This window comes from Balaenoptera physalus (assembly GCF_965194825.1).
Source record: "Balaenoptera physalus genome assembly, chromosome: 5".
Taxonomy (NCBI): Eukaryota; Metazoa; Chordata; class Mammalia; order Artiodactyla; family Balaenopteridae; genus Balaenoptera; species Balaenoptera physalus.
In genome coordinates this window covers 149978314-150005849 of record NC_138884.1, presented here as the reverse complement: position 1 = coordinate 150005849, position 27536 = coordinate 149978314, and the positions used below count along the sequence as shown (strand labels likewise).

At 61.8% G+C, this 27536-nt stretch overlaps 1 protein-coding gene across 6 annotated transcripts; it reads right to left on the bottom strand.

Moving 5' to 3' along the window:
* Positions 1–26173, bottom strand: FAM53A (family with sequence similarity 53 member A). 6 transcript variants are annotated; one of them, XM_082462571.1, is made up of 5 exons: positions 25233–26173; positions 15525–15772; positions 10819–10873; positions 8855–9564; positions 1–696 (listed from the first exon to the last, which is right to left on the bottom strand). In XM_082462571.1, the coding sequence occupies exons 2-5, from the start codon at positions 15600–15602 to the stop codon at positions 403–405; spliced, it is 1137 nt and encodes a 378-aa protein (XP_082318697.1). In that variant the 5' UTR covers positions 15603–15772; positions 25233–26173; the 3' UTR covers positions 1–402. The 6 variants fall into 6 exon arrangements, with proteins under 6 accessions (XP_082318697.1, XP_082318699.1, XP_082318696.1 ...); XM_082462573.1 differs by having other exon boundaries at positions 15525–15766; XM_082462570.1 differs by having other exon boundaries at positions 25242–26173.
* Between the last annotated feature and the right edge of the window lie 1363 nt (positions 26174–27536).

The following is a 27536-nucleotide window of genomic DNA, read 5'->3' as shown; positions in this document are numbered from 1 at the left end:
GCAAATGAACGCCTTTTATTGAAGTGACAGCGCAGGGCTGCCGGGCCCACGTCCTCACGGCCCGTCCCAAGTCCTCAGCGACGCGGCCCTTCTCCCAACAGCCCAGCACACGACGACCGCGTCCACAGAGGGGCCGGCCGCGCGCCCGGGGTCTCCGGGCAGCTGAACCACGCGCAGTGCCCTTCACAGCAGGCGTTTCACCAAAGGAACACAAACCCACCCCAGGGTCTGTGCACAGACCCTGTGAACAGAATGCCCTCACGAAAATTCACTTCAAAATAGAGACGCTTTCTCGGAACCGTAAAAGCCGTAAAAATACAGAACACTTCTTTAGGAAAGACTGGATCAAAGCGACACCTTGAGTTCAAAACAGCGCGTTCGCGGGGCTCCCCCGCCTGCCGGTCAGTTGTTCTCGATCTGCTCCAGGTCCAGCTCGCCGCGGCCCAGGGGGAAGACGCCCTCCTCCCCAGCGCTGTCCCAGTCACTCGGGTCCCCGCCACTCCCGCCCTCGCCCTCACCGGCCACCCACCCGCGCCAGACCCCCGGGCCGGGGCTGGCGGGGCCGGGGCCTGGCGCAGCGATGCCCGCGGGGCCGTGCGGGTCACGTGGGGAGGACACGGCGGTCTTCACTCGGGTGTCATCCTCATCCTCGTCTTCATAATCGAGGGAGCAAAGGCTTTTTGAATTTTTTAACGTCTGCAACAGAAAAGACACGGGCTTGAAGCATCTCCAGGAGGCCACAGGGGGGGTGGCATCTCACCAAGAGGGGTCCCCGAGGTCACATAAGGCGTCCTCGGTTCCCGGGGCCCCGCCACACGCCCTCCCACCCCCGGGGCCACTTTCTCAGAGCCCTGCCTGCCCGCGCCCCTGCCCTGCCTAGGGCCACGGCCCCACTGAGACCCGGCGCACGGGGGACGGGGGCCCGGGGACTCGAGGCCGGAGGTGCGTCCACGATCCCGTCAAATACCCGGGGAAGGACTGGCCGCAGGTGTGTCCACGATCCCGTCAAATACCCGGGGAAGGACTGGCCGCAGGTGTGTCCACGATCCCGTCAAATACCCGGGGAAGGACTGGCCGCAGGTGTGTCCACGATCCCGTCAAACACCCGGGGAAGGACTGGCCGGAGGTCCGGGGTCCTCTCGCAACAACGGCCCCGCTCGTCAGCCCACCCGGCGCCCGCCTCCGCAGCCGGCCTCGGGGGATCCCCGCCAGGGCCCCCAGCTCCTGCCAGGCGAGCCCCACAGCCACCCCCGGTGCCCACCTTCCTCTCCCCTCAGCCCCGCCTCTGCCAGTGGTTCCGCTTTCCACACCGATGCGCCGCGACTGTCCTCACCTTAGAACGCCTGAGACGCACACTCTACACAGGGGGCCTCCCCCGAGCCTCCGCCCCCCACGGCCTGGCGGGCATCTCCCCACACCGCGCCCCCGGCCGGCCGGCCCAGAGCGCCCAGCTGAGAGCCGCTCTGCCGATGGTCTGCCGCCGCCCCCCACCCCCGTGGCCAGCTCCCCCCAGCCCCGGCCCTGCCCCCCGACGAGCACATCCCCGGTCTGCACCCCCAGACCAGAGGTCTGCCCCCGACAGCAGACACAGCCCCACCCGCTCGGTGGCCCCTCTCCTTGGCTGTCCCACAGGGGCCCAGGGCCCAGAGGCCACCCCAGTCCACCCTCGGGGCGCTGACCGGGCCGTGCACTCAGCAGCAGCCCCTCGCGTGGCCAGCACCCTCCCCCCGCCATGAACTCATGGTCCCGCAGCTTCGTGCAGCGCCACGTGCTGTCCACGGCGTGCCCAGGCGTCACCCCTGGGCTGCCCACCCTGCCCCGCAGACACGTCACCGCGTGCTTCGGGGCTTCTCAGGGCGTTGGCAGAATCCGACGTGGCGACGTGTGTGGGGGTGGCGGCCACGGGGCGAGGGTGCCCCCAGGCCTCCCGCGGTCAGGCTCCTGGACACGCGTCTCCCTGGAACAGGCCCCCCAGAACCACACACACAGCTCCCTCTGGAACCAGAGCTTTCAGGGGTGCCATTCAGCTCCACCGGACCAACGGCCTTATTTCCGCTGCTGTTCTACTGTAACGAGTGAGCCCGCAAGAAGTAAAACTGAAGGATCAAGTCTCTGAAGGTTTGACAACTGGCCACAAGTCCTGGTCACAAAATGAGGACGCGTGAGATAATTTCTTCTTCATTCAAATCAAGGTGGACGCCACAGTCAAGGTCACTTTCATACGCAGACCCCACAGCACGGCGGGCCCAGCCCTGCACCCACGGCAACAGAAGCCGACGTGTCCCTCCTCACATCTCCACCTACAGAATTCTTTTGATTCACAGCATGGAAGTCGAACCCCTACCCAGACGGTAGTAACCTGACAGCTGGCGGGAGGACCACGGCCCAAAGGTCCTCTCGGTGGCCAGGATGGAGGCCCGTCTACGACCACAACTGCAGCTCAAGCGTGAATGCGGCAGTTCTGGACACGCCCGGCTCAGGCCACGCACAGCTCGAATCCACTGGCTCTTCACACTGAAGCGCCCAAAAAGGGGCGTCACAAAGCTCCAGGGGGCAACCCTGATCTGGGCCGGGGCCTGGCCTGACAGGTGGAACCCTCGCTGCTGGACGGTCCCGCTCCGGTTTGACGGTGACCTGCATCTAAGCAGATGAACAGAAAATATCTTTTCAAAAATCAAAGGTCAGGACTTCCCTGGTGGCACAGTGGTTAGGAAACCGCCTGCCAATGCAGAGAACACAGGTTCGATCCCTGGTCCAGGAAGATCCCACAGGCGGTGGGGCAACTAAGCCCGTGCGCCACAACTACTGAGCTCACGTGCTACAACTACTGAAGCCCGCACACCTAGAGCCGGTGCTCCCCAAAAAGAGAAGCCTCCGCAATGAGAAGCCCACGCACCGCAACGAAGAGTAGCCCCCGCTCACTGCAACTAGAGAAAGCCTGCGCGCAGCAACAGAGACCCAACACAGCCAAACGTAAATAAATAAATAAATAAATAAATAAATAAATAAATTTATTTATTTAAAAAAAACAATCAAAGGTCAAAACTTTGAGTTCTGAATCAGGGGCCCTCAATTTTAGAGGGTCTTTCACCTTGTGTGCAAAACACTCAGTCTGGGGGACACGCCCACCACAGACCACCCAACTTACATGGGCAAGAGCTCGCACTCAACTCTCCGCAGCCGGAGCCAAGAGGCCCCCTGAGACTGAGCCGTGAGCTTCTGAAAGCAGAACAGACACCATCCTGCGAGCAAACGGCCGGCCCGGCCCAGCCGCAGGCTTGTCAGGTCTCCTCCTGGAAGCACAGCCCAGCGTCCATGCTCGAGACCAGAGCTGGCCCTGCCCACAGGCCACGGCCGCAGCCAAGGCAGGAGCCTCCGACTGCCCGGAGCCCCTGGAGCCCAGCACCCGGGCGCGGGTCCAGCCTGGGCTCCAGCCGAGGAAAGGAACCCGGACACGCACCGCGGCCGACCTGGCCGAGCCAAAGCCCTCCTCACCCGCCACGGGGGGAGGCCGGCCCGGTGGACACCACAGACTGGGGGGACGGGGGGGTCCACCACGAGCAGGACAAATGCGGAAACGGGGGCCGCCTGAGGGTCGGCACCCCGTCTGGGCTCCCAGCCTCCCCAGGCAGCACTGGAAGAGGCCTCTCTGGAACTGGGGTGAAGACTTGGGGGGTACCAGGAACCCACAAAAAGCTCACGGCCGAAGGGCCACACCCACACGCATGGGGCCGCCGATCGGCCTTTGGGTCCCCGTCTTAAACGCAGGCAGGCGTCCGAACTTTACCAAACACCTGGGGACAGCATCTTCTATGTAAGGCAGCAGTGAGGATAAACCAAAAGAGGAAGCAGTTTGGAGGAAACAGGTGATGCAGGACAAAGAAAACATCCCCCAAACCAGACCACCAACACCCAGAGATAAGATCCTCCATCTGCGAACCGACAAAGGGAAAGAGGGGACCAGTCAGGAGGTCCACCCTCTGAGGACAGGGGCCCCAGAAGGCAGACTGAAGAAAATCACACCCCTGAAATCATCTCCCCAGTGATGCGGGAGCCCCTGGACCTGACTGACCCCCAAGGACCCGGCATAACCGACAAACACAGACACACGAGGTCTGTCCTCACGAAATGCTTGGAGGACAGAGAGGAGACTGGGGAACCAGGACCAGACGGGACGGTGCGGGGCCCGGAAGCTGAGGGCAGCATCTGGAGTCTGAAGGGGCCGGTCCTGGGCAACGGGAGAGGACGTGCAAGGCCTCTGAATCCATGCCACCCCCCTCCTTCCTCAAGAAGCCATGCGCTGAAAGAGATGGTGACAAGGAAGGCTGACCCCTGGGTCTTGGGGTTGGCAAGTCCACTCTGCAGTGGATGGCCACCTGTCTCTTGGTCTCTCCGGAGGCCCAGACACCGGCCGGGGGGAGCCGTCACCAGGGCGCGCAGCCAGGATGGCACCGGGGTGTCTCCCGCTGGGCGGCCTGCAGAGCCGGGGGACCTTCATTTCACCAGCGAGAGCCCCATGGTGACCTCAGCAACAGGGCTACGGGGGCCTTACGAGCACAGCCTTTCTCACGCCTCGCGCCCTGGGCCCTGCGTGTCTGGCACCTTGCCTGACCCCGGCACTGACCCTCTCAGAAGAGGGGACAGAGCGTGGCCCCGAGGCCGCTGGGCACACCTCCACCCACAGTGCCACCCACAGCGGTAACAGCATCCCCTCCGCAAGAGAGATGGGTGTACCCACCACGCGCGGTTTTTACATTCATCACCTTCCACGTCTGTCTAAAGCAATACGCTCACGCGACAGTCGATCGGGAGAAGCGAACAGGTTAAAGCAGACTAGACGAGTACATCTACCATGAGACGGTCTGTTTATTCAACTTGGGAGAAACTAAAGCACGAATAAAAAGGACGAAATGAAAGGCAGACACAAGCTGCTCAGAAAACGAACTTTAAACATGTGGACAGGAAAGAAGCCTCACAAAGACAGAAGCTGCAGATCAACCACCACCCCCCCGGGTCCTCCCTGCCTCTGCGGGACCCACCCAAGGTGCCCTCCCCCCACCCTGCCCCAGCTGCTCACCCTCTGCCCCCCTCAGTCCAGGAGGCCGTGAAAAGGCCGCGACTGCCCGACCTCTCGGTCCCGGGCCCCCCGCCCTCTCACCGGCCCAGTGACATCCACACGAGACTTGGGAGTCAGGACCCGGCCGGCCCTGTGGCCACTGGGGAGGCAGGTCGGCGCCTTGGCCTCGTGGGGGACCCTCCCCAGGGAAGGCTCACAGCCGCATTCCGGCCACAGTCTCTAAGGCACTGTGTGCATGACACAAAAATAAGGACAAGAGCCAAGAGGCTGCTTCTGTGAGAAAGCAGTGGGAACCCAGCTGACCGGCAAGCTTCCAGGCCTGGCGGCTCCGGGCAGCTGCGGGCGGCAGGCCCGGTGGGAGCCGGCCTCGGACGGGCGTGGGGCCCCAGCGCCGTGTCCAGGGGCCTGTGCACTCTGATCTCTCGGGGCTCCTCCCGCCCCTAGGAAGCCTCGTGGAAGGGAGACAGACTAAGGGACAGGAAACCTGGGGGTCTCCAGGTACAAACAGACAGAATTCGCCAGGTTCCCAGGCTGAGCGACGGGCATTTCCCCGAGGGGACGTCCTGCGCGGAGGGGACGCCTGGTGACGGCGGGTCCTCTATGCCCCAGCCGCCCGCAGAGCCCGGTGACCGCCGCGGCCAGCCCGGGGGAGGGGACCGGGACCAGGGACTCCAGTCACCCCTGCAGACAGTGCTCGGCCCTCCCGCCTGCAGCCGCAGCAAACACCCGCGACAGGCTCCGCTCGCTCCCCGCGCAGCACGCCCCAGCGGGCCTGCCGCCCTACAGGCCCCACCCCAAACGCAGGGAGGCCCGAACCTCGCCCTGACCCCGTGACCGCTTGGCCACTGTCACCTCACTCCCCTGACGTTTGAAATAATCGCGTTTTCTAGGTACGCTGTAACATTGTGACGGAGTACGGAACACACTTGGTCTTCTTGCGGGTGCCTGGCTCAGAGCTCTGAACCCCTCGGGGTTCCCCGAGTGACGGGGCTGGGGGAGCCCCTTCCAACCACACCCGAGTTCACGCCAACACAACTCGACCCCACAGCAGCCTCAGGATGGGGGCTGGTCACCAGGGGAACCAAGCCTGGAATTCCAGGGCCGGACTTTCAGCCCACCCCACCTCCACCTCCAGGGAGGCAGTTAATCACCAGTGGCCAATGGCTTAATCAATCATACCGATGTAACGAAACCTCCATAAAATCCCCTAAATGGTGGGGTTCCTAGGTGAGCTCGTCAAGGTGCTGGGAGCGTGGTGCGCCTGGAGAGGGTGTGGAGGTTATGCGCGGCCTCCCTGTGCCTGGCCCTACGCATCCCTTCCATCTGGCAGCTCCTGTGTTGTAGCCTTTATAATAAACAGGTGTCAGTAAATAAGGTTCCCGAGTTCTGTGAGCCGTTATAGCAAATGATGGAGCCTGAGGAGGAGTTGTGGGAACCCCCTATTTATAGCTGTTTGGTCGGAAGTACAGGAGGCCCTGGACTTGGGGCTGGTGCCTGAAGTGGGGCCGTCCTGTGGGACTGAGCCTTGACCTGCAGGGTCTGCACTAACCCCAGGTAGTTCGTGTCAGAAGTGAATTGAGTTGCTGGACACTCGGCTGGCGTGTGCAGAGAATGGCAGGCGTGTGCAGAGAATGGCAGGCGTGTGGTGGGGAAACCCAGGCATTCAGTTTCAGAGGTGGTGTGAGACCACACAGGTCACAGTCGTGTCCTCTGCTGAGGGACGCAGGGGCTGCCGGCCCGGCCGAGGGGCCAGCTTGGGCACTGACCTCTGCACCCGGCCCGGAACTGACACCACCCCTCAAAATGAGGGTCAGAACTGGCAAGAGGGGAAGGTTCTTCACCAGAAGCTTCTCAACAGTCAGCCGTTGTGATTTGTTTACAATGTTCCTAGCCACACACATTTCATCATTCACATTAAAGATAAAAAAGTACAGACTACAGATGTTAAAGGCCTGAGAAATACAATGAGCAACTTTGTACCCCAAACTGAAACCTTAACTATAACAGACAAGTCCCCAGAAATACTTAAACTGAAGAAACAGAAAACCCTACTAGATCCTGACTGGAAAAAGTGGGTGTGGGTCTGTTTAAATCCACATCCACCCCAGGCCCAGATGCCTTTCCAGCGAGTCCCACCAAACCTCCGCCACGTGCGGGAGCTGGGAGGTGGCTCCTCCAGCCCCAGTCCAGTCTTAGATGCCCACAGCCCTGGCCGACAGCACGGCCATGACCTCGAGGAGTCCTGAGCAGAACCGCCCAGCTGAGCCGCTCCTGGGTGCCCAAGCCACAAGAACATAGCACAGACGTGTGCTGTTTACGCTGCTAGATGTGGGTTGTTTGTTATGAGGCAACAGATGACTGATACACTATCTTATATTTTCATTTCAGAGATGGCTCTGCTGGGGACATCAGGGTTGAATCAGAGGTAGACACCGATGAGTAGCAGAGAGGTTGTCAGGAGCCTGGGGCAGGACGGCTGGAGAAGGAAGGGGACACAGGACGGGACTGCCGGGCCCGGAAATTACGTGGTAGGGGTGCAGGGGAGCTAGCTCTAGGACCACAGCCACGCGCCCGTAACAGCAGGAGCCATCTCAGAAGACAAGCAGCCTCTGACCTCCCCGGGCTTGTCCCTCTGGGGGGCGGCGCCTCAGCCCTGCTCCACCCACACCCCAGCTACCGTCTCCTCTCCGCTCCCCCACCAGCCGCCCTGCACGGCAGCCTCTCCGTCACAAGGTGATCACGACCATGCTTGGCCCAGAACTCAGCAACCCGAGAGGTGCCCGGCTGGACCCACACACATCTGTGGTCAGCGGTCCTGACACCCGCCGCCTCCTCACGCTATCCCTGCCCCCTCCCTGGTCCGAGGGGTTGGGACGCCGCCCCAGCAGTGAGGGCTCCCCCTGCTTTGCTCCCCCTGCCTACTCGGGAGTCCCTGGTGGGAACGTCCCCACAGTCCTGCCCCCTCAGGGCCCGCCGACGCTGCAGTACTGGGAGCTGGGGGGTGCGTGTCGGGCTCATGGCCAGCTTTCCTCCGCGGCACGTGGCAAAGCTCGGGACATCCCCTTCCTAAACCCCAGCTCTCCGCGGAAACTTCACAGCCAGCAAGTGTGGGTTGGGAGCTCCCGCCCCACCACTGGGAAGAACCTTCCAGAAAACCCACCAGTCAGGAAAGATAAAGCTGACTGTGACGTCGAGAGTGGGCGTAGACGGCATCGTGCAGCCTGGATCCCACCTGGGTTCTGTGGGCCACGGAGACCTCAGTCCCACCCTGCGGGCTCCTGCGCCCCCGCCAGGACCCCAGGCACAGCCGCCTCTGTGATGAGGGGGCCCGGCAGGCCGTCCTCTCCCTTTTCTCACACCAGAGCCCCGTCCCTGTTCCTCAGCACCCCCAGAAGGTCCTGCCATCCCCCCGCAACGATGCACAGGTCAGACCTCTGGAAACCGGCTCTTCCCTTTAACTCTGCTCTGAACTGCCCGCGATCAGAAAACAGCGTGGCAGGGGCAGGCGGTGACCCCGGACACCAGAATCTTCAAGTTGGTTCACAACCCAAACTCTGAACACCTTCTCCAAGAGGTATCATCGGTGGCGGGCTCCGCGAAGGACGGCGAGGAGAGGCTTGATGTCAGACGGCACCCGCTCAGCCTCGACGCCCGGACCAACGGCTCCCGCCTCCACCCTGCAAAGGGCGGCCCAGGCCCGCGTGGGGGGCGGATCCCCCCACAAGCGCCCCGCCCCGTGGAGGGGGCGCCTGCACCGGACGCGAGAGGGAGCCTCACCCGCGTCATTTTCAGGAAGTCCAGGGCCGGGCGCGGCCAGCACGCATCCTCCTCGCGCCTGCGCTTCCGCTGGCCCTTCCCGCCCGCGCGCACGCACGGCTGAGAGCGGCAGCGGAGCAGGCCCCGGCGGCGGCCCAGCTCGGGCGTGGACGTGGGCGTGGACGCAGGCGTGGACGCGGGCGTGCTGCCCGCCGAGGGTGGGGCCGCGTCCACTGGCAACAGGTGCTCCTGCGACAGGGACAGGCGGCGGCGCGGCGAGGGCACGCGAGGTCCGGCGGGTCGCCGAGCCGGGCCCAGGGCCGGGAGGCCACTGCTGGCCAAAGCCGAGGCCGGCCGGGGCGCGGGGGGCGAGGCGGAGCTGGCAGCGGGGAGGGCTCGGCCCGGCGACCAGGCACTGCCAGCCTGCAGCGCGGCGCTCCCGCCGCTGTGGCACCGCCTCTTGGAGACAGGAGCCCAGACTCTGGAGCCGCCGGGGCGCCACGGGGACCAGCAGCGCGCCAGCTCGTCGGGCTCCGACAGGGAGCGGCAGTGTCGCTTGGTGGGCGGTGCTGAGGGCGGCCCTGCGCCGTCCCTGAGGTCCCTGGCACTGACCGCACCCAGGCTGGCGCTCGGGCCGCAGGGGCCAGGAGGGAAGGGGACGGCAGGGCCCGTGGCCCCCTGGCTTCCGACAGGCTGTCCTCCACCGACGACCTTCCAGGGGTGCTTGTCTTCTGGGAAAACACGAAGGAGAGACGGGTGAGGGGCGCACGCCCCCCCGCGCCCTCGGCCCTACTTGGCCTCAGGGTGGGCCCAGCCCCGCTCGTGGGACCCCCCTCCTCCCCGCCCCTGCCCTGCACAGTCGCAGCTCGCACCACGGTGGGGACGCCTAGGGGCACGGGGACCCTGACGCCACAGACCCGGCTTCCTCGCCATCAGACGGGGGCATAAGGGTCACTCGAGAGGCCGAGCGTCCGGGGTCAGCAGCTCGACATGGATGGGCTCACACAGGCAGCATACCTGGGCAAGCGGGGCAGCCAGGGCAGTGGGGCCAGGTCCGGGGGAGCCCAGAGCCCCGATGACCTGGCCCGGAGGCGGCCAGCAGCCCCTCCAGCCCAGCTGCTCTGCGGTCACCCCCAGCTGAGGAGCCTTGGCATGGAGGCCAGGACCCGCCGCTGGGAGAGGCACAAGCAAAGGCCCCAGGTGACCCTGGGTCACGAGGAGGCACGGTCAGTCAGAAAGGACGGCAGGGCCGGCTCCGTGGCCTACGGGAAGCCCGAGGGGCTCCGAGCCAGGACAGGCCCTGTGTGGGATGGAGACAGTGCCCAGGGCCAAGTACAGGCCCATACCACCCGAGACCGTGGTGACACTTCAGCAGCCTGGAGGGCGCCGAGCACAGTGTCACCGTGGAGGTGAGCAGGGCCGCAGGGGGAAGACCCGGATGCCACTCGGACTGTCCGGCCTGAAGTCACACCACTAGCACCTCACTGCGACCACGGACACCAGCCACGGTTCATCACAGGCGCCACGGCGCCCACACTCACACTCACGCAAACAGACTTACACTCGGGTGGCAAGCCTCCTGCTCCCATTCAGACCATAGGGCACACGTGGCAGGGGCGTGCGGTGCAGGGAAGGGGTCCGGCAGACCCAGGCCCTCCAGGCACACACAACCCCGGCTCCCACCACTGGCCGGGTGTGCGCCACACCAGCGCTGCAGCATAGGTCGTGCGTACCGCCGGACCCCCGTCCTTTCCCTGGTGGCCACAAGACCCCACCGGGCGGGCCTTTCAGCTCTGCACTGCCAGGCCGCTTCCAGAAAGGAAGCTCTCCAACCCACACCGCTGCCCAGAGGAGGGAGAGGGCAGCAGAGGGAGGGGGCGCGGCTGGGGCCTCGCGCTCCGGATCAGCCTCCGCGTCCGGCCCTGCTCACGGGGTCCCAGCCCACAGCAGCCCAGAAAGACCTGCTGGGGCTTTTAAATACTTACCATCGGTCTCAGAAGGGAACAAGTGGTCACTTGTGCTCAGTTTCTGGGCAGAATACTGAAAGTGAAGAGAAAGAAGTTTCAATACTGTGGGTTTACACATGCGGATTTAGAAATAGTTCCAACTCAAGAAACAGGCCTGTATTTTTATCCCTGCAATAAACTTGTTTTTCCCCAACACTGTCTTTCTTGGTGATTAAAAAGAAAAGCATGAACCCCAGAATGCATTTCTTTTCTTAATCAAGATTCTTAAAAGCCTCACAATTATTCAGTTGAGTAAAGGACATAGAAAGCCACAAGCGGACTTCCCTGGTGGTGCAGTGGTTGAGAATCTACCTGCTAATGCAGGGGACACGGGTTCAAGCCCTGGTCCGGGAAGATCCCACATGCCGCGGATCAACTAAGCCCGTGCGCCACAACTACTGAGGCTGTGCTCTAGAGTCCGTGAGCCACAACTACTGAGCCCACGAGCCACAACTACTGAAGCCCACGCGCCTAGAGCCCGTGCTCTGCAACGAGAAGCCACCGCAATGAGAAACCCACACACCGCAACGAAGAGTGGCCCCCACTCGCCGCAACTAGAGAAAGCCCGCACACAGCAGCAAAGACCCAATGCAGCCAAAAATAAATAAATAAATAAATATTTTTTAAAAAGCCACAAGCATGTCCACTGCTGCCCCTTCAAGCCACGGCCGTCCTCGCAACCTCAGCCTGACCACTCCCACCCCGACCGCGTCCACACGGGCTGGGACCTCCGTCCCTCGAGGCGGGCAGCTGCGGGACACAGCAGCTGATGGGGCCTGGCCTGAGCCCACAGAACTCTTTTCTTGGCCACAATGTGCCCCGGGAGGCTGAGCAGCCACTGGGAGCCATGTCCACTCAACGCCTGTGTCTGTCTGTCTGTCTACTTTCCTGTGCTCTCCCCGCGCTCCACCAGGCCCTGAGTGTGGACATGGCCTTTTTCACCTTTCCCTGCCTTTCACATCCGGAGCCGCCCCCGCCCCAACACATAACTCTCGGTCATGGGGCTCCAGCTTCTCAGGGGACCGTTTCATAGGATGATAAACTCGTGACAAAATGAAAGGAAATCCTTTGCTGCTTCTCATAAAAATGCTGGGTAAATCACCCAGCAAAAGGAGGCCCATCAACAGTCAGGCTGTGCAAAGACAGACTGCCCAGCCAATGAGTGCCCAGGAGCCCTGGTTCTGGACGGAGCCGTGCTGGGAGCAGAGGAGGGCTGGGCCCAGGCCTCTGCGGGAGGTCGGCCACTGGACAGCGTGCCTGCGACTCCCAGCACCAGCCTACGTGGCACGCCTCGGGCAGGAACCCTGACGGACAAGGTGGCGTCCGAGCATTCGCCGGGGATGCGCAGGGGAGCTGAGGCCACGGGCTCATGCCGAGGCAGGCCCAGCGCTGCCACACTCGCAGAGGCTCCGCCTCGGTCCACCTCCTCGCGGCAGAGCCAGGTGGCAACCCGTGCAGTGCGCGGCCAGGAGCGGGGCTGCGGCCTGGGCAAAGCCGGCCTTGAGTCCAGCTCCCCCGACCAGCCTGCCACCAGGGAGGCCGGCTCCTCTCTGTGGGCCCCGTCTCCCCACTTACGACAGGACTGACCATGGGACACACATGGCAGGGTTGCAGCTAGGGTTACATGGGAACACGGCAAACCCACGTGACCCATGATGGAGAAGAGACGGTCGTTTGTAGAAACGGTGCTGGGCCGACCACACGCCCACACGAGAGGGAAATCCAACCCTGACCTGCTTCGCCCCACACACCAAACTCAGTTCAGGCAGTGCAGGCTTCAAGCTAAAGGTGAAACAGCAGCACTTCCAGAAGAAACAAGAGAATATCTTCCAGACTCAGGTTAGCAAAGACTTCTTAAATGGGATACAAAAAGAACACTAACTTACACTGATACATTGGTCTACGTTGAAATTTGGAATTTCTGTTCATTAAAAGACACCATTAAGAAAGTGACAAGGCAGGACTTCCCTGGTGGCACAGTGGTTAAGAATCCGCCTGCCAATGCAGGGGACACGGGTTCAATCCCTGGTCCAGAAAGATCCCACATGCCACGGAGCAACTAAGCCCATGTGCCACAACTACTGAGCCTGCGCTCTAAAGCCCATGAGCCACAACTACTGAAGCCCACATGCCCTAGAGCCCGTGCTCCACAACTACTGAAGCTCGTGCACTCTAGGGCCCACGTGCCACAACTACTGAGCCTGCGTGCTGCAACTACTGAAGCCTGTGCGCCTAGAGCCTGTGCACCACCACAAGAGAATCCACCGCAATGAGAAGCCCACACACTGCAAAGAAGAGTAGCCCCCGCTCGCCGCAACTAGAGAAAGCCCACGCGCAGCAATGAGACCCAACACAGCCAAAAATAAATAAAATTTTTTTAAAAAAGAAAGTGACAAGGCAAACCATGGGATAGGAGAAAATATTTGAAAAACACACATCCAAGAAAAGACTTGTAGCCAGAATATACAAAGAGTTCCTACAAAGCAATAAGAAAAATGCACACAACCCAAAAGAAAAATGAGCAAAAGGACACCAAAAAGGACATACAAACATCCAGTAAGTACAGGAAATGGCCCTGATCTCACTGGTCATCAGGGACATGAGGTCAGAGCCATGAGCAGACATCACCATTCCCGACCAGGGAGAAGGCACGGCTGGGGCGCTGACAGGCCTCTGGGCAGGTCTTCGCTTAACACAGTGGGAACAGACTTCCACAAGAGGCCTGCACACGAATGCAGTCAGCGGTGTTATTCTTAACAGCCAGTCGTGGACACATTCCAAGTGTCGGGCAACAGGAGACATGGACCATTCGACAGAGTAAAGGAACAGCTACTGATGCACCGTCCGCACAGTGAACCCAGGGGCATTCATTCGCCTTGAGTGGAGAAGCCAGTCTCCAGGAGTACACGCTGCATGTTAGCACTTCTGTGACATTCTGGGACAGCAAAGCCACGTGGGGCCACAGGGGACTTCCTGGGGCAATGGAGACGTTTGGGGTGACAGTGACAAGGTTACCGCATACACAACTGGAAAACTCACCCAATCAACACCAAACCCCATCTGCGTATTTCACTAGATGAAACGTACACCTCAATAAAAAAGTATTTTTTAAACTCAAGGCTTTCAAAGCTGAGCTCTCCGCCAACCCAAGTCTGTACCTGCACAGCCGGACGTGCTGGAGGACACACACAGCATGCTGAGGCCACGTCCACGGGGGACAGCACACGCTGACCCTCTCTGACCTTGCCCCCCCCCCACTCCTCCACCTGGCACCCTTCCCAGGCCCCCAGCACAGCCCTGCAGCAGAGGCGGCCTGCTCCCCTGACACGAGCCATGGCCTCTGCTCCAGCCCTGGCCCTCACTGAGAATGGACGCCAAGCACCTGTCCCCACCGGGCTCGTGTCCCCACCGGCTCCTGTCCCCACCAAGCTCTGGGGCCTTGGGGCCCTGCTACCCTCTCACTCCCATGTCCGGCCCAGGCTCCACCTGGCTCGCCGCCCAGCGCCTCAGCTCCAGCGAATTCCGGTCCTGTGTCACCTCCCAACGCCCCTCCCCTCTCTACTTGTCGCCAGCACATCATCTGCTTCGCCTCGACCCCAGCATCCACAACAGCTGCCCTGCTCTCTGGGGCGGCCCCGAGCCCAAAATCAAACAGTGATAGAGACCACGGGCACTTTCTTGCTCAGAAAGATACAGTAATTTGTGTCTTTCACTATGTAAATTACACCTCTTTTTTCTTTTTGTTTCTGGCTGCGCAGCTAGCAGGATCTCAGTTCCCTGACCAGGGACTGAACCCAGGCCCTGGGGCAGTGAAAGCACCAATCCCAACCACTAGGCCACCAGGGGATTCCCTCCTCTTTTTTTTTTTAAGTGAATGTTAGAGCAGGTGCTCTAAGCCACGTCTATGCACCCACAGCACAGGAACCCCTGGGACGCATCAGCGAGCCTCACCAGGAACTCAGTGGAACGCCCACTGGTGCAGAAGGGAATTATTTCCCACACACGTGTATCCTGTGCAGAAAGACTTGTGGGGAAGTCACACAAAGTAAAATGATCTGTGTCACAATGGGAAGAAGTATACGTGGGACTTCTCTTGTCATGCTCTCTCTACCGTGAAACCTGCTTGCGTGCCCCCTTCCCTGCAGGACACCACAGGCGACAAACAGGCCAAGGGCTGGGTGCGGGCGACACGACGGCGCTGAGCGCCCGCCCGGTGAGACGCTCAGGCACGGCCCCCAGCACCAGGCAGGTGCGGCTGCTCAGCCGCCTCCGTCGGGGCCTACAGTTTAACCAGGCGGGGTGTGACCTGAAGGTCATGGTAACACGGCCCTAGAAATCGCTCCACCTCAGGCAAAGCTAACCCACAGAGACAGAATTCAAGAGGGGCTCTCGGGGGGGCGGTGCCCAGAGGCACGGGCAGCGTCTGGTGGGCACGGCTGCTGACCAGGGTGGACGTTCACCCACTCAGCACGCAGGACCATACGCGTCTACGTGTAGCTGACGCTTTCAAAGTTTGTTTTCAAGGATGCTGAGAAGCCCCATCACGACGCTGACGGGCTCTGGGGGCTGTGAAGGCGCCGGGGCCTCCCCGGGACACTGCCCCCTCCCCCCCACCTCCCCCCATCCGCTCCCCCAGCCGGGGCCCAGCCCAGGCAGTGTCCCCCAACATGGGGCGGGCAGCTCACCGGGCCGGCATCGTAGCTCTTGCGGGCGAGGTCATCCAGGCTCTGGTTCTGCAGCTTCTCAGTGATGAGGGTGACCATGGTCCGGGGCCCGTGCCCTCTGTCTGCGCCGACAGGCCCTGGGGTTCTGGAACATCAGGCTTCGGGAGGTCCGGGCCGCTGCTGGCTCTGAGCTAACCCTCAAGGGTACGTTTCCATTTTAAAGATGAGAGATCCATTTCCAAGGGTTCTTCAGAGCTTCGTGCCTGTTTCTGGCAAAGAGAAACAAACCATCATACAGGATTACAGGCAAAGCCATTCAGCTAATGACTGTCACCCGCCAGTACTGTGTGCATGAATATTCTGATCTCGCTGCCTGACAAAGACCCTCCCGCGTGAAAACTACCACAAGAGTTCTCTCCCGGAAAATGTAATAAAAGCAGCGGTCTGGGTGAAGGATGGCAGGCGGACACGCGTGAGAACCAGCGAGGGAGGCCTCCCCACTCCTGCTCCAAACACAGGCGCCAGACGGGAGGAGGCGCGACCGCCACGCTTTGGACTCGAGAAGCTGCCGGAAACCAAGTCCTCAGCCAGCAGCAGCGAGACCCCGGAAACGAGCTGGCCACGAACGGCTGGACCCACCTGGCCGCTGACCGGTCACCGCTGGCCACTGACCGCAGCAGTTAGACACCCCTCCCCCGCTCGGCCTGGCCAGTGAGAGCCCCGCCCCCAACTGAAGCTGGGGTTCCCTCCTGGGAGGGGGGCGGGGGTGCAGGGTCGGCAGCAGACCCAGCTGGCGGCAGCCCGGGGGGGACACTCGGAGGACACTGGCCTCGCAGAGAGGGAGGAGCCCGTGCCCGGGACCCAGCTCCCCGCAGACGCCGACGGGAGAGGGCCGGCCACCCGCCCGCCACGCACGCACCCCCTTCTCAGTGGCCCGCTGCCGCCCGTGAGCAGCTGCCAAGGGCCCCCAGCCCAGGAAGCCATAGACAGAGGCGGACAGACAGGAAGACCCCAGCAACTGGAGAAAACAGGTGATGCCAGAGGACGAGAGCTTCCGAGCGAGAAGGCGCCGTGTCTACACAGTAAGATCATTAAAAGGGAACATTTAGAGAAAAATAAAAGAGCTCTTGGAAATTAAACATGAGAGCAGTGATGGAACCTCTGGAATCTCCAGCGTCCGGGTTCCTGACTGCCTTCCCAGAGGCCTCCTCGGGCCCGGCAGGCCGTCCCAGGCGGAGGCCGCACGGCAGGCGCCCAGGACCCACCTCAGACCCACCAGTCACCCTCTGGTCGGCATCACGGCCCCTAAGCCCGGTGTGGATGAGCGACATGCCCCCCCGCCAGCAGGAAGCACCCCGAGTGGCCCTGCCAGGAACGCAAGGATCACTCACCTTCACAAAACCTGTTAGCGAAGCACACCGACAGGTCCAGGGAGAAAGCGCATGGAGATTTCCACAGACGCTGAAAAGACGCCAACACAACAGTACCCCGGCTCCACGCCTAAAAACACGTGTGTGCGTGCTCTCGGCGGGTATCAACAGGCTTCCTCAACATGACTCTGAAACAGTAAGCCCAAGGCCAGCATCCTCGCGAGTGGGAGAAGGGAGGCGTCCCAGCAAACCCGGGCCACGGGGCGGGGAGGCACCCACCGTCAGCCTGCACTGAGCACAGGTCGGCAGACGCGGGGCAGCGCGGGGCGCTCCCGCCAGCAGCAGCACGTGGACCCAGAGGTCGTGAGCTCGCCCCGACCAGAGGTGCCATCCACGCCCAGGACTGGCTCTAGGCCAGGAGAGGCGCTCTCCATCCACAGCGTCCACGTCTGCGCCCCTCAGCCTGAAGCCCGTCCATGGGGCCTTTAGCACCCAGCATGCTTGGCGCTGACAGCACCCCTGGGCTCCCCCCGTCCTAAGTAGAGATGGCCATCTCTTCCAGCACAGCCGGAGACCCCAAGGCCCAGATAGGAGGGTCAGGGCCAGCAGTTCCCCAGGGGGCAGCTCTGCACCGGCAGTGGTTCTGCTTCAATGCGTTGCGAACCCGGGAACCGGATCAGAGCTGGCCACACCGCACGCCCACCGCCAGCCCCCAGTCCCTGGGCAGGACCAGCCAAGCCACAGAAGAGCTCTCCCTGCCGCTCCCCACAAATCCACCTGGGCCCCACTCAGAAGTCCCTCGCAGGAGAGGGGCTTTATGAGGGCCCCTTCAGCCCGACATGTGACAGAGCAGCCTCCCTTGCTGCAACCCCCCGAGCCCCCGACACCCACGGCACTGCCCTCTGACAGACGGCAAGGGGGCAGCGTGCTCCTCTGCCCTCCACCCCAAGCCGACCGCTCGGGGGTCTCTCAGACCCTCCTGTCAAACCCTCTTGGCACACGGCACACACAACCCTAGAAAGGTAACAGCAGCCACGGCAAAACTTGAAAAAAATAATAAAACAACTAGTATTTTAAAAACAGGCCCCACGGTCCTTGGAGAGATGGCTGATGTCCAGGGCCGGGGCAGGGAAAGGACCAGAGAAGGCTGGGGCATCTCCAGGTGCCAGAACATCAGGACAGGAGCAGAGGGTGGTGACAGGGCCCCCAGGGCAGCTGCGAAGCGAATGAGGCCAGTGGACTATACTCCACAGAAAAAATAAGAGGCACGAATCCACGCGGATATAAATAATTGAAAAAGTAAGGAAATCGGGGAGGGGGAAGCTCTTCCTCTTGGTAGAATGCCAACTCAGAAATGTAGACGGAACGACGGAATGTCTTTTAAATCACCACCTGAAAAACACCCCATAATGTTTCAGGCAAGAATCATCAGTGAAGCTAAAGCCAGTGGGTGGGAGCACGAGAGGCAGGGTATCACGGGGCCCCAGAGGATCTCCCTGCAAGACACTCCATCATGAACCGCACAGCAGAGAAGCCTGCAGGCCACCGCAAGAGCCAGAGGCCAAGGTGGGCACGGCCTGTTCCAGGGCACAGTGACAGCATGGGACACGGGATCCCCGTCAGAAACACAGAAGCTGGATTTAGCCGTGAGGAAAAATCAGACAAACCCAAATGAGGTGACCTGTGCGAAGTGACGGGCAGCCGTCAGCAGCGTCAGGCCGGGAAAGACGGCCGCGAGGGGGTCCTGCCCCGCCGGCGACCCTGGGAGGACACGAGGTCCTGCGTCAGAAAAAGGGCTCCAGGGGACGACGCCTGACATCTGCATCGGCACGGCGGTCAGAGCCAGCACCTCGGGTCCCGATCCGACCCTCGCGCCGCGCCACGTCCGACACGGACGCCAGGAGCCACGCGGCCCGAAGGGGGCACGGCCAGCTCCCACGTGGAATGGTCCTCCGCCACCACTGCAGACGTGCAAGGAAAGGCAACAAAACAGTGTCGGCGCAAACACGGCTCCCGGCAGCTGCCCGGCCGGTGCGCGCAGGGCGCAGCAGCTGCAGACAAAGCAAGAGATGCCAGTGGGGACACCCAGCTGCCCGCCCGGGGCTGGGCTGAGCACTGGGCAGAAGAGAACGACCGTCCTGGGTAACGTTTTGGGGAAGGAATTTTCGTCTTGGGGAAGGAACGCGTGCCACTCACAGTTGCTAATATGCAGATTCAAATCCCAGCTCCCCGGGGCTGCCCCCACGAAGCACCGAAAACGGGGCGCTTAGGACAGCAGAAACCTACTTCCTCCGGGTTCTGAGGCCCAAAGCCAGAAGTCGAGGTGTCGGCAGGGTTGGCGCCTCCTGGGGCCTCCGAGGGGCACCCGCCCCCTGCCTCCCTCCCAGCCTCTGGCGGTGGCCGGCGGTCCTTGGCGTCCTTGGTTGTGTCGGCATCACACCCCCCTCCGCCTCCATCCTCAGGCAGCCTCTCCTGTGTGTCCTGTGTCTCTGTACCTCTTCTTATCAGGACACCAGTGACTGGGTTGAGGTCCATCCTAATCCAGTATGACTACATCTTTTATTTTTTCCTTTTTTAAAAATATTTATTTATTTATTTTTGGCTGTGTCGGGTCTTCTTTGCTGCGCTCAGGGTTTCTCTAGCTGTGGCGAGCGGGGGCTACTCTTCATTGTGGTGCGCGGGCTTCTCACTGCGGTGGCTCCTCTTGTTGCGGAACACGGGCTCTAGGTGTGTGGGATTCAGTAGTTGTGGCACACGGGCTCAGTAGTTGTGGCTCATGGCCTCTGGAGTGCAGGCTCAGTAGTTGAGGCACATGGGCTTAGTGGCTCCGCGGCATGTGGGATCCTCCCGGACCAGGGCTCAAACCCGTGTCCCCTGCATTGGCAGGCGGATTCGTAACCACTGTGCCACCAGGGAAGTCCCCAGTATGACTACATCTTAATTTACATCTTCATGGAAAGGTCCTGGGGTCAGGACTTGAGCAGACCTTTTGGAAGGACACACTGTGCCAACCCTCAAGGCCAAGCCAGTTTCCCTTACAACAAATCAAACGATCAGGATGGAACTTCACGGGCACAATGCATAATGCCCTGCATGTCCCTGCTCAACGGTTAGCATGACGAGCGGGGCTGGAGCAGCTCAGGACAGCGTCCTGGCCCTGAGGGAGGCAAGCTCTCCCTGGGAACAGTGCCAGCCGGTGGCAGGTGCTAGAAGGAAGCGCGCAGGACCCCGTCCACGGCAGGGCGGCCTGCTGGGAGGACAGCGAAGCCAGCACTGAAATCTGAGCAGGAGGTGCCAGGACAGAGGCACAAGCCCAGCACCCTGGGGGCCCAGCTGGACGCAGACGGCAGACACGAGAGAACTAGCGGGCCCTGCCGGCCCGGCGCTGAGGGCCGGCGAACGGAGGCTCCGTCCCACAAGCCCCCAAGACGACTGAGGCAGACGTGTGGCCGGGGCTCCTCGGCACCCCTGGAAGCACAGGTGAGCTTCGACTCCACCCACAGCCCCAGTTCAGGAAGCTCCAAGACCCCAGGCACACGAACCAGAGCATCCCCCGACCAGGGGACACCTTCCTCCCGTGTCAGGCGACCCACCGCAGAGGAGGCCCAATCTGGACGCATAGCCACTCTTCCCACCGTGAGAAATTCAGACTCGTCGTCCGTCTTCGCTACCAAACCCGTGACCCGGCCGCCCACCTCCCGGGGCTCCTCCCCCTGCCCACCCCCGTGAGCCTGGGCGGCCGCAGCAGCAAAGCCGTCCCTTCCCGCGCACTCAGCAGCCCTCAGCTGGCCTCGACAGGAAGCAGCCACGGGGCTCCAACCCCCAGAAACCCCCTGCGTGGCTGCAGGACAGAGGCCAGAACCCTCACCCTGGCCCTTCCGGCCCCTCATGTCCCCACACAGGCACCCTCCAGGCCCAGGGGCGTCACGCACACAGCAAGGGCTCCACGGGTAGCCCCGCGCATGGGCCCGACCCGGACTGTGCGGACCTCTCCGCCGGCCGCTCTGGCCCACCTCATCCTCCGGACTCCACCCTCCACAAGGGCACCAGAGTGGCTCTGTTTTTCTGCTCTTTTCACTTCAGTTTATTAACATAGAGTCAGACAGCGTTTGTAAAGCCATACATGAGTGAGGGCGGCCATAACAAAGCGCCACAGGCTGGGGGCTTAAGCAACAGACACGTATTGTCTCCCGACCCTGGAGGCCGTGCTCCCCCCGAAGGCGCCAGCGAAGAGTCTGTTCCGGGCTCTGTCCCGGCTCCTGGGAGCTCCTTGGCCTGTGACAGCCTCACTCTCACTGTGTCTCTGTCCAAAACCCCCCTTGTTATAAGGACACCAGTCGTTTCGGATCAGGGGCCACCCTCCTCCAGCATGAGTTCACCTTAACTAATTACATGTGCAACAATCCTATTTCCAAGGCACTGGGGTTTAGGATTTCAACACAATTCAGCCTACAACAAGCCACGTCTATCGTATCACGGCAACGCATAGGCTTAAAAGCCAGCGCTGCTGCGTTTCTGTAACGCAGAGGATGGGCACCAGCAGTGCCTCTGCCAGGGCACCTCCCCGCAGCTCTGCACTCGCGCCCCGAGTCCATGCTGGACGGTGCGTGCACACAGCTGTCCTCGGTTGTCTCTGACTTGGGGAGCGTCAGGGCTGAGGTCCTGCCAGCTCGTCCCCACACCAACTCCCCGCCTCCCCCGCCTCCCAGCGCGGCCCACCAACACTTCCGTAAGTCATCGCCGACATCATTCTGTCACTGTAAACAGCGTCCCCAGCCGAGCCACACAGGGAGCCCGTTTCCCCAGGTTAATAACTGCCTCCTTTTTCTCCTATGCAAAGTTTCTGGCCGATACAAAGTCTTCCCTCAAACTCCCCCAAAGAATTATCAACTCGGCAAGCAAGCTTCATTTGGTCAAAGACGTCAGGATGGCCGTTAGCCCGTGCGCTCCTGGCCGCCCGGCCTCTGCTCAGGCCGGAGTGGCGCTGGCCGGCTGGGCCCTGGGCCTCACCCTCACCTTGTGGCTTCCTGAGCAGGGTGCCTGGCGGGCATGTGATGCCCGTACCCCTTCTCTCCTCCCTGGATGCCTGCCGGACTTTCTGACTCTTCTGTCTCCCAGGGCCGGGAAACACGCACGGGGCCTTGAGCAGGGTCTTCTTAACCGGGAACCCGAGCCACTGGGGCCTCGGAGGTTCGACGGCGTCACTGCCGAGCCCCTCCCGTCCCCCCTTCCCCTGGTCTGTTTCGGGGACGGCCAGTGCGCTGGGTTGCGCTCCTGGGCTGGCCCTCCCTGACCGTCCGTCTCTGCCTCGTTTTTGTTGCTGTCGATCTGCTTCCACGATGGCCAACACCTCACCTTCCACGCCTCCTAGTGACATGTTGATTTCTGCTCCCCGTTTAACCCGAGGGCCCCGGCGCGCCTCCGAGCGCCGTGAGCCCCCGTGTGGGCTCATCTCGGAGGCTCTGACCCAGCACAGGGCTCTCCTCCTAACGGTTTCCTCGTCCTCTCCCTGCTGTACTGCCTCGGTTCCCTCAGCCAGCTCCGCTCGGCTGGTCTCAGCTTCAGGCCGGAGGTGTCCCCTGTGCCCGTCACCCTGCTCCCCTTTCACGCTGGGAGGGGCCTGCACGGCGTCTCCATCCACGGGCCACCCGGCACGCGGGGAGGTCAGCGAGGACGAGCCGGACAGGCGGATCAGCGTGGACAGCGGGCCGCAGACGGCAGGAGCCCGGGCTGGGGGCGGGGGGGACGGGGCCACTGGAAATGCAGCCTCCCTCCGGCCCTCAAGCCGGGCCCCAGCCCTGGCTGCACCCCAGACCCCGGGCCCGAGCCTGGGCTCTGGACACGCTGCTCCAGCTCCCCCGCCAGCTCCTGAAGCACGGAACGGGGAGAAAAGTTTCCAGGACCTGCCCAGTCAGTGGTGCCAGAGCGCGGAGAGGCCAGAGCCAGGCCACTTTAGACCCAAAAGCATCGGTTCCGGGGTTTTCACAGAAAAGACAGCACGGAGCCCCCGGCGCCGCAGACCCAGCAATGTGTCCCCAGTTCCAGGCGCGTCGTGCAGAGTCACAAGCTCGAGTCCGGCACAGCGGCACCACCTCCAGCTTCTCAGAGATTTTCTTTCGTTTTGTCACCAAGAGCACTCGAACAAAACTCAGAACCTGACTGGACATGAGTTATTAACTAGCACCGTTTGTGTGCCGGCCTCAGCGCCCCCCAGGAGAAGGTGCAGCTGAGGTGCCCCTCGACCGGACAGAGGCGAGGTGACCTCCGGGCGCTGCAGAGGCCTGGTGCCTTTAGGGACACACCCCGGAGGCACCACGCATGGGGCGACCACAGTGACGGAGAGGCCAGCCACCCCGCTCTCCACATCTTCCCAGCCCCGGAGCCAGGACGTCCCCCGAAGGGATGCTCAGCCCCAGCCCCCAGCCAGCCAAGCTGCACGAGGACGCCAGCCAAGCTGTTCCAAATTCCGGGCCCTGAGACCCTGAGCAGTAATAAATGAGTGTTGCTGTTTGAAGCCACCAGTTTTGGAGTGAATTTGTTGTGCTGCCATAGTAACCAAAGCAGTGACACTTAGCAAAGCGAATGGAGCCAAGCGTCCCCCTCGAGCTGCTGGAGCCAGTCACGGTCCCCACTCCTGCATCACACGGAGGCTGGGAAGGAAAGGGGAGTGGCCATGTCCCCACGCTCCATACAGCCACGAGGGAAAAGTTACTGCAGCCGCCGCAAACGCCCAATGATTTTCAGTTGGCAGGGTCTGGGGTACGACTCCACATCAGGGGTTCGGTGCCTTCCCTAACAGGGCACATTCGGTGCCACACTCATGACCCCTGGGAAAGTCTGAGGCAAAGAAAGTCCTGTGTCAGTGCCACCGAAAAACTGTGCGCAAGGCCACCGAAGTCTTTTCGAAAAGACTTTGAAACAAAACGAGAAAAGAAGACAAAAATCACCTGTCCTAACTAACCAACATCTTGCTAATATTAAAATATACACAACTGGAGGGTTTAGACAACAGGAGTTTTAGTTTAAAGTTGCCCGGAAACCATGTCTGAACTGTGACCTTTGCAAGCCAACAAGGAGAAGAAACTCACATGTTATCAATAAAAAGGAGACTATGATCGTTACCTCTCTGCTAGTGCGTGCAGAGTACACCACGCTGCAGAAGAAAGACCACACCCAGAAAGTTCGTTCTGAGAAAGGACGTAGGGTGGGCTCTGATCGGCTGGACAGAAGACCCAGGGTCAGACCCCGGCTGGCCTGCTCCGACCTGGGCTCTCCCAGGTCCGTGACTTCACCTCTCTGGGAAAGAACCAGCCACATCATGAGGCTGCAAGGAATCAAATTAAGGAACGTGCATGAAAATGCCGGGCACACGTGTTAAATTACGCCCACTTATAACAAATGCTTAAAAGATTGTAAAAGTCCACTTTCCTTTCAAAAATATTACAGCAGAAAAAGCCAAAAGGGTTTACATAAAAATTTTAATTTGCTTTTTTTAAAAAAAAAAAAAAAAGCTGTTTTTGAATGTCTGCAATGCACCTGTAAAAAACACCGGACTGCTGCCCTGGTTCTTTTATCTACCAGCAAACAAACAGGTCTCCTTATGTGCCTGCCCCCCGTGCACCCAGGTGCGCATGAGCAAATGTCTCCATAACCAGGAAAGGTCCTGATGCACCCACTTAAAAAGGAAAAAAAAGACAATAACGTTGGCAGCCTCTCCACTACACATTCCCAGCAGCTACAAGAACGCCTCTCCTCTCCCCAAATCCAACGTAAGTCAAGAAAACGTAGGGATTCACCCAAACAGCAAACCCTTTACACCACACGTGCCACCCACCCGTGATCCTTAACCAAGGTGTAATGGTTCTCTGGACAGTGAACCACGGGAGGAGACCAGTTTAAAGAAAAGCCACTGTTCCTGAACAATTGCTATCTCAATTTCAACTGGGGGGTAATAGGCCAGAACTTCAAAATCAAACTGTTTCCCTGCCTTCTACCATCAGACTGCAAGACTGCACTTCCCTGTCCGGACCTGCTTTGATACGACAGTGAGATGAAGCAGCAGAACCTGTAAGCTCAAGTTAAATTTCTTAAGTATTGTAAAACTGAAGCCATTCTTGAAGTCAGACTAACCTATCAAGAAAAGCTCTCAATACAGAGAGGTCATCATAAACTCAACTAAGTAGTGAGTGATTGAGTTAAAAAGAAAAGTAAAGTTGTGGAAGCTCAGAGTCAAGTACAGGTAGCCCATGACCAAATGCAAACAACTGGAGTCAATTTACCACAGACATACACTTCAGATCTGCGACTGTACTTGGAGTAAAGGGAAAATAAAGTAGAAATAAAGAAAAACACACTCTACCTAACGCACCTCTCTCCACTCCCAGGAAAAGTCTGAGAAACTCAACCCTCGTCTATGCAGAGAAAGCAGCTTCGGAATCCACTTCCAATCACCTTCCACAGTTCGCCGGGGAGGGTCTGGTCTCCCCCGTCGTGCGGGTCCACCTTTGGGCTCCCTTGACGCACAGTTTATCACGTCCAACTTCCTGCTTCTCTCTCGCTGCAAGATGACAGGCACATGAGTCCCGGGAACCGCTCAGGCCGCGCTTCTCGGCACCGGAACGACGACAGCTCGCAAAGGCGACACCCAAAGTCGGTTCAGCAAGTGGCAGCGCGCCCCAGGCAGGGCCCCTTACAGCCAAAGGGCGCGTGGAGTGCACGGGGCCCCGGGTGCGCAGGCTCTCGGGGCGCGCGGGGGTCCCGGGGCGCGGGGCTCTTGGGGAACAGGGGTTCCGGGGCACAGGAGTCCCAAGGCCAGGGATTCTCGGGGGGCGCGGGGGTCCCGGGGTGCGCGGAGCTCTCGGGGCGCAGGGGTCCCGGGGCCCGGGACTCTTGGGGCGCGCAGGGGGCCCCGAGGTGGGCAGGGTCTTGGGGTGCAGGGGGACCGGGGAGTGGGGGGCCCGGGGCCCGGTCCGGTCCGGGGGTGGTGCGCGCGGCAGGAGTCCCAACCCCAGGTCGCGAGCCCCCGGGTCCCCGCGCCCTCAGCGACCCGCCCGCCGCGCTCTCCGTGTGCAGCGGCGAAAACGCTCGGCACCGACACGGGTGGAAAAGCATCGGGCCGCGCGGGCCGGGCTGGGCGCGCTGACAGGAGCGTGCACCGCCTGGCCCAAGTTCACGCGCGGCCCCGCGCTGGCGCGCGCGCGCACGACCCCGGGCGCGCGCACGCACGGCCCGGCTTCTCGCGGGCCACGCCGGGCCCTGCACCTGAGCTCTGCCGGGCGGGCTGAACGAGGGAGGCACCGGCCCTCAGGCCGCGCTCCTCCCTCAAAGGACGTCGCGCCTCAGAGGCAACAGGACCGCGGCCGGCGCCCCGCCCCCACGACACAGGCCCCGCCCCGCCCCGCCGCCCCGCCCATCAGCCGGCCGGCACTTGCCTTCCCACAGCCGCGCCTCTCCGCGCTCATGAGAGGCGGGGCCTATGTCGTGAGGGCGGGACCTCGGTCGGCGGGTGGGCGGGGACTTACCGCGGAAGGGGCGTTCTGGGTGGGGCGGGGTTTCAGCCGATGGGGCAGGGCCTGCGCAGGCCGGGGCTTGTTTCCCCGGCGGGCGGGCGAACGGCGCGTGCGCCATGCTGGCCCCGCCCCCGGGGTCGGGGCTACACCCACCCGCCCACCCACCTGCGCGCCTGCGGGCGGTGGGCGTGAGCCAGTGTCCAGGAAGGCAAAGGCGGGCAGCGATGGTGACCTGAGGCAGCGGGAGGGCACGCTCGGCGCAGGGGCGAGTGGCCTCCCCGGCGCGAAGGGCTCGGCCCCGCCGGAGGCCCGGCCGTTCGGGGTCCCCACTCCCCACACCGTCCGGCCTGGAGCCCTGGTTCGGCCTCGCCGGCCACCCCGCCCTGCCTGTGACCCGCTGTGTGACCTCGAGCAGGTCTCTTGCCTTTTCCGGTCTCCCGGCGACTCCGCCCTGTGCGACCGGCCGGGCGGCAGGGGCTCAGAGGCCTTGGTTAGCGCTCCTGGCAGGAGAGAAGGGTGGGCCTTCGTCCGTCCGAGCACAGTGGCGGCTGAGACCGGACCTCTGGGGGTCTCCAGGAGGTGAGGCTGGCGGTCAGCGGGCTGGCCCTTGGAAGGGGCCCTGCCTCGCCCTCCAGCCTTCCATCCTGGGGGCCGGCTGGGGTCCTGACCCAGGCCCACAGGCCCACTGGCCCCCGCATCAGACCCGCCCTGCCGCCCCAGCTCAGGGGGCAGCTCTGAGGCCGGGCGTCTGCACCGCCTACACCCTGGTCGGCTGCGTGGGCTTGTTTCAGACGAGATAGTTCATGAAAAGGGTAAGGGCAGGCAAACGCTCCTCACCCGTGGGAGGGGTCACTGGGGCTGGGAGAGGCCTTAGGGACCCTGTGGTCCACAGTTCGCCCACTTGAGTCTCCAGGCCCTGAGCTTTGTGCAGGTGGTGAGAAGGGGTCAGATGGGAAAGAGCCACCTGCCACCTGGGTGCTCACTCTTGGCCTGGGGGCAGGGGCATTGAAGAGGGGGCTCCACACTGACCAGGCCCTGCAGTGGGCCCTGAGGCCAGACAAATGCATGACAGGGATGGGGTGGTGGCTCTTTTAGGTGGAAAAGGGAGTGGCATTGGGAAGAATCCCAAAGGAGGTGAGAATGTAAGCCTCCTG

Excerpts from the sequence above, each read along its gene's own strand:
- FAM53A (XM_082462571.1), bottom strand. The coding sequence starts at position 15,602 with ATGGTCACCCTCATCACTGAGAAGCTGCAGAACCAGAGCCTGGATGAC. Across the intron at positions 10,874-15,524 it reads AGAGCTACGATGCCGGCCCG|TATTCTGCCCAGAAACTGAG; the intron begins GTGAGCTGCCCG and ends CTTCACTTTCAG. Across the intron at positions 697-8,854 it reads ACTTCCTGAAAATGACGCGG|ACGTTAAAAAATTCAAAAAG; the intron begins GTGAGGCTCCCT and ends TTTCTGTTGCAG.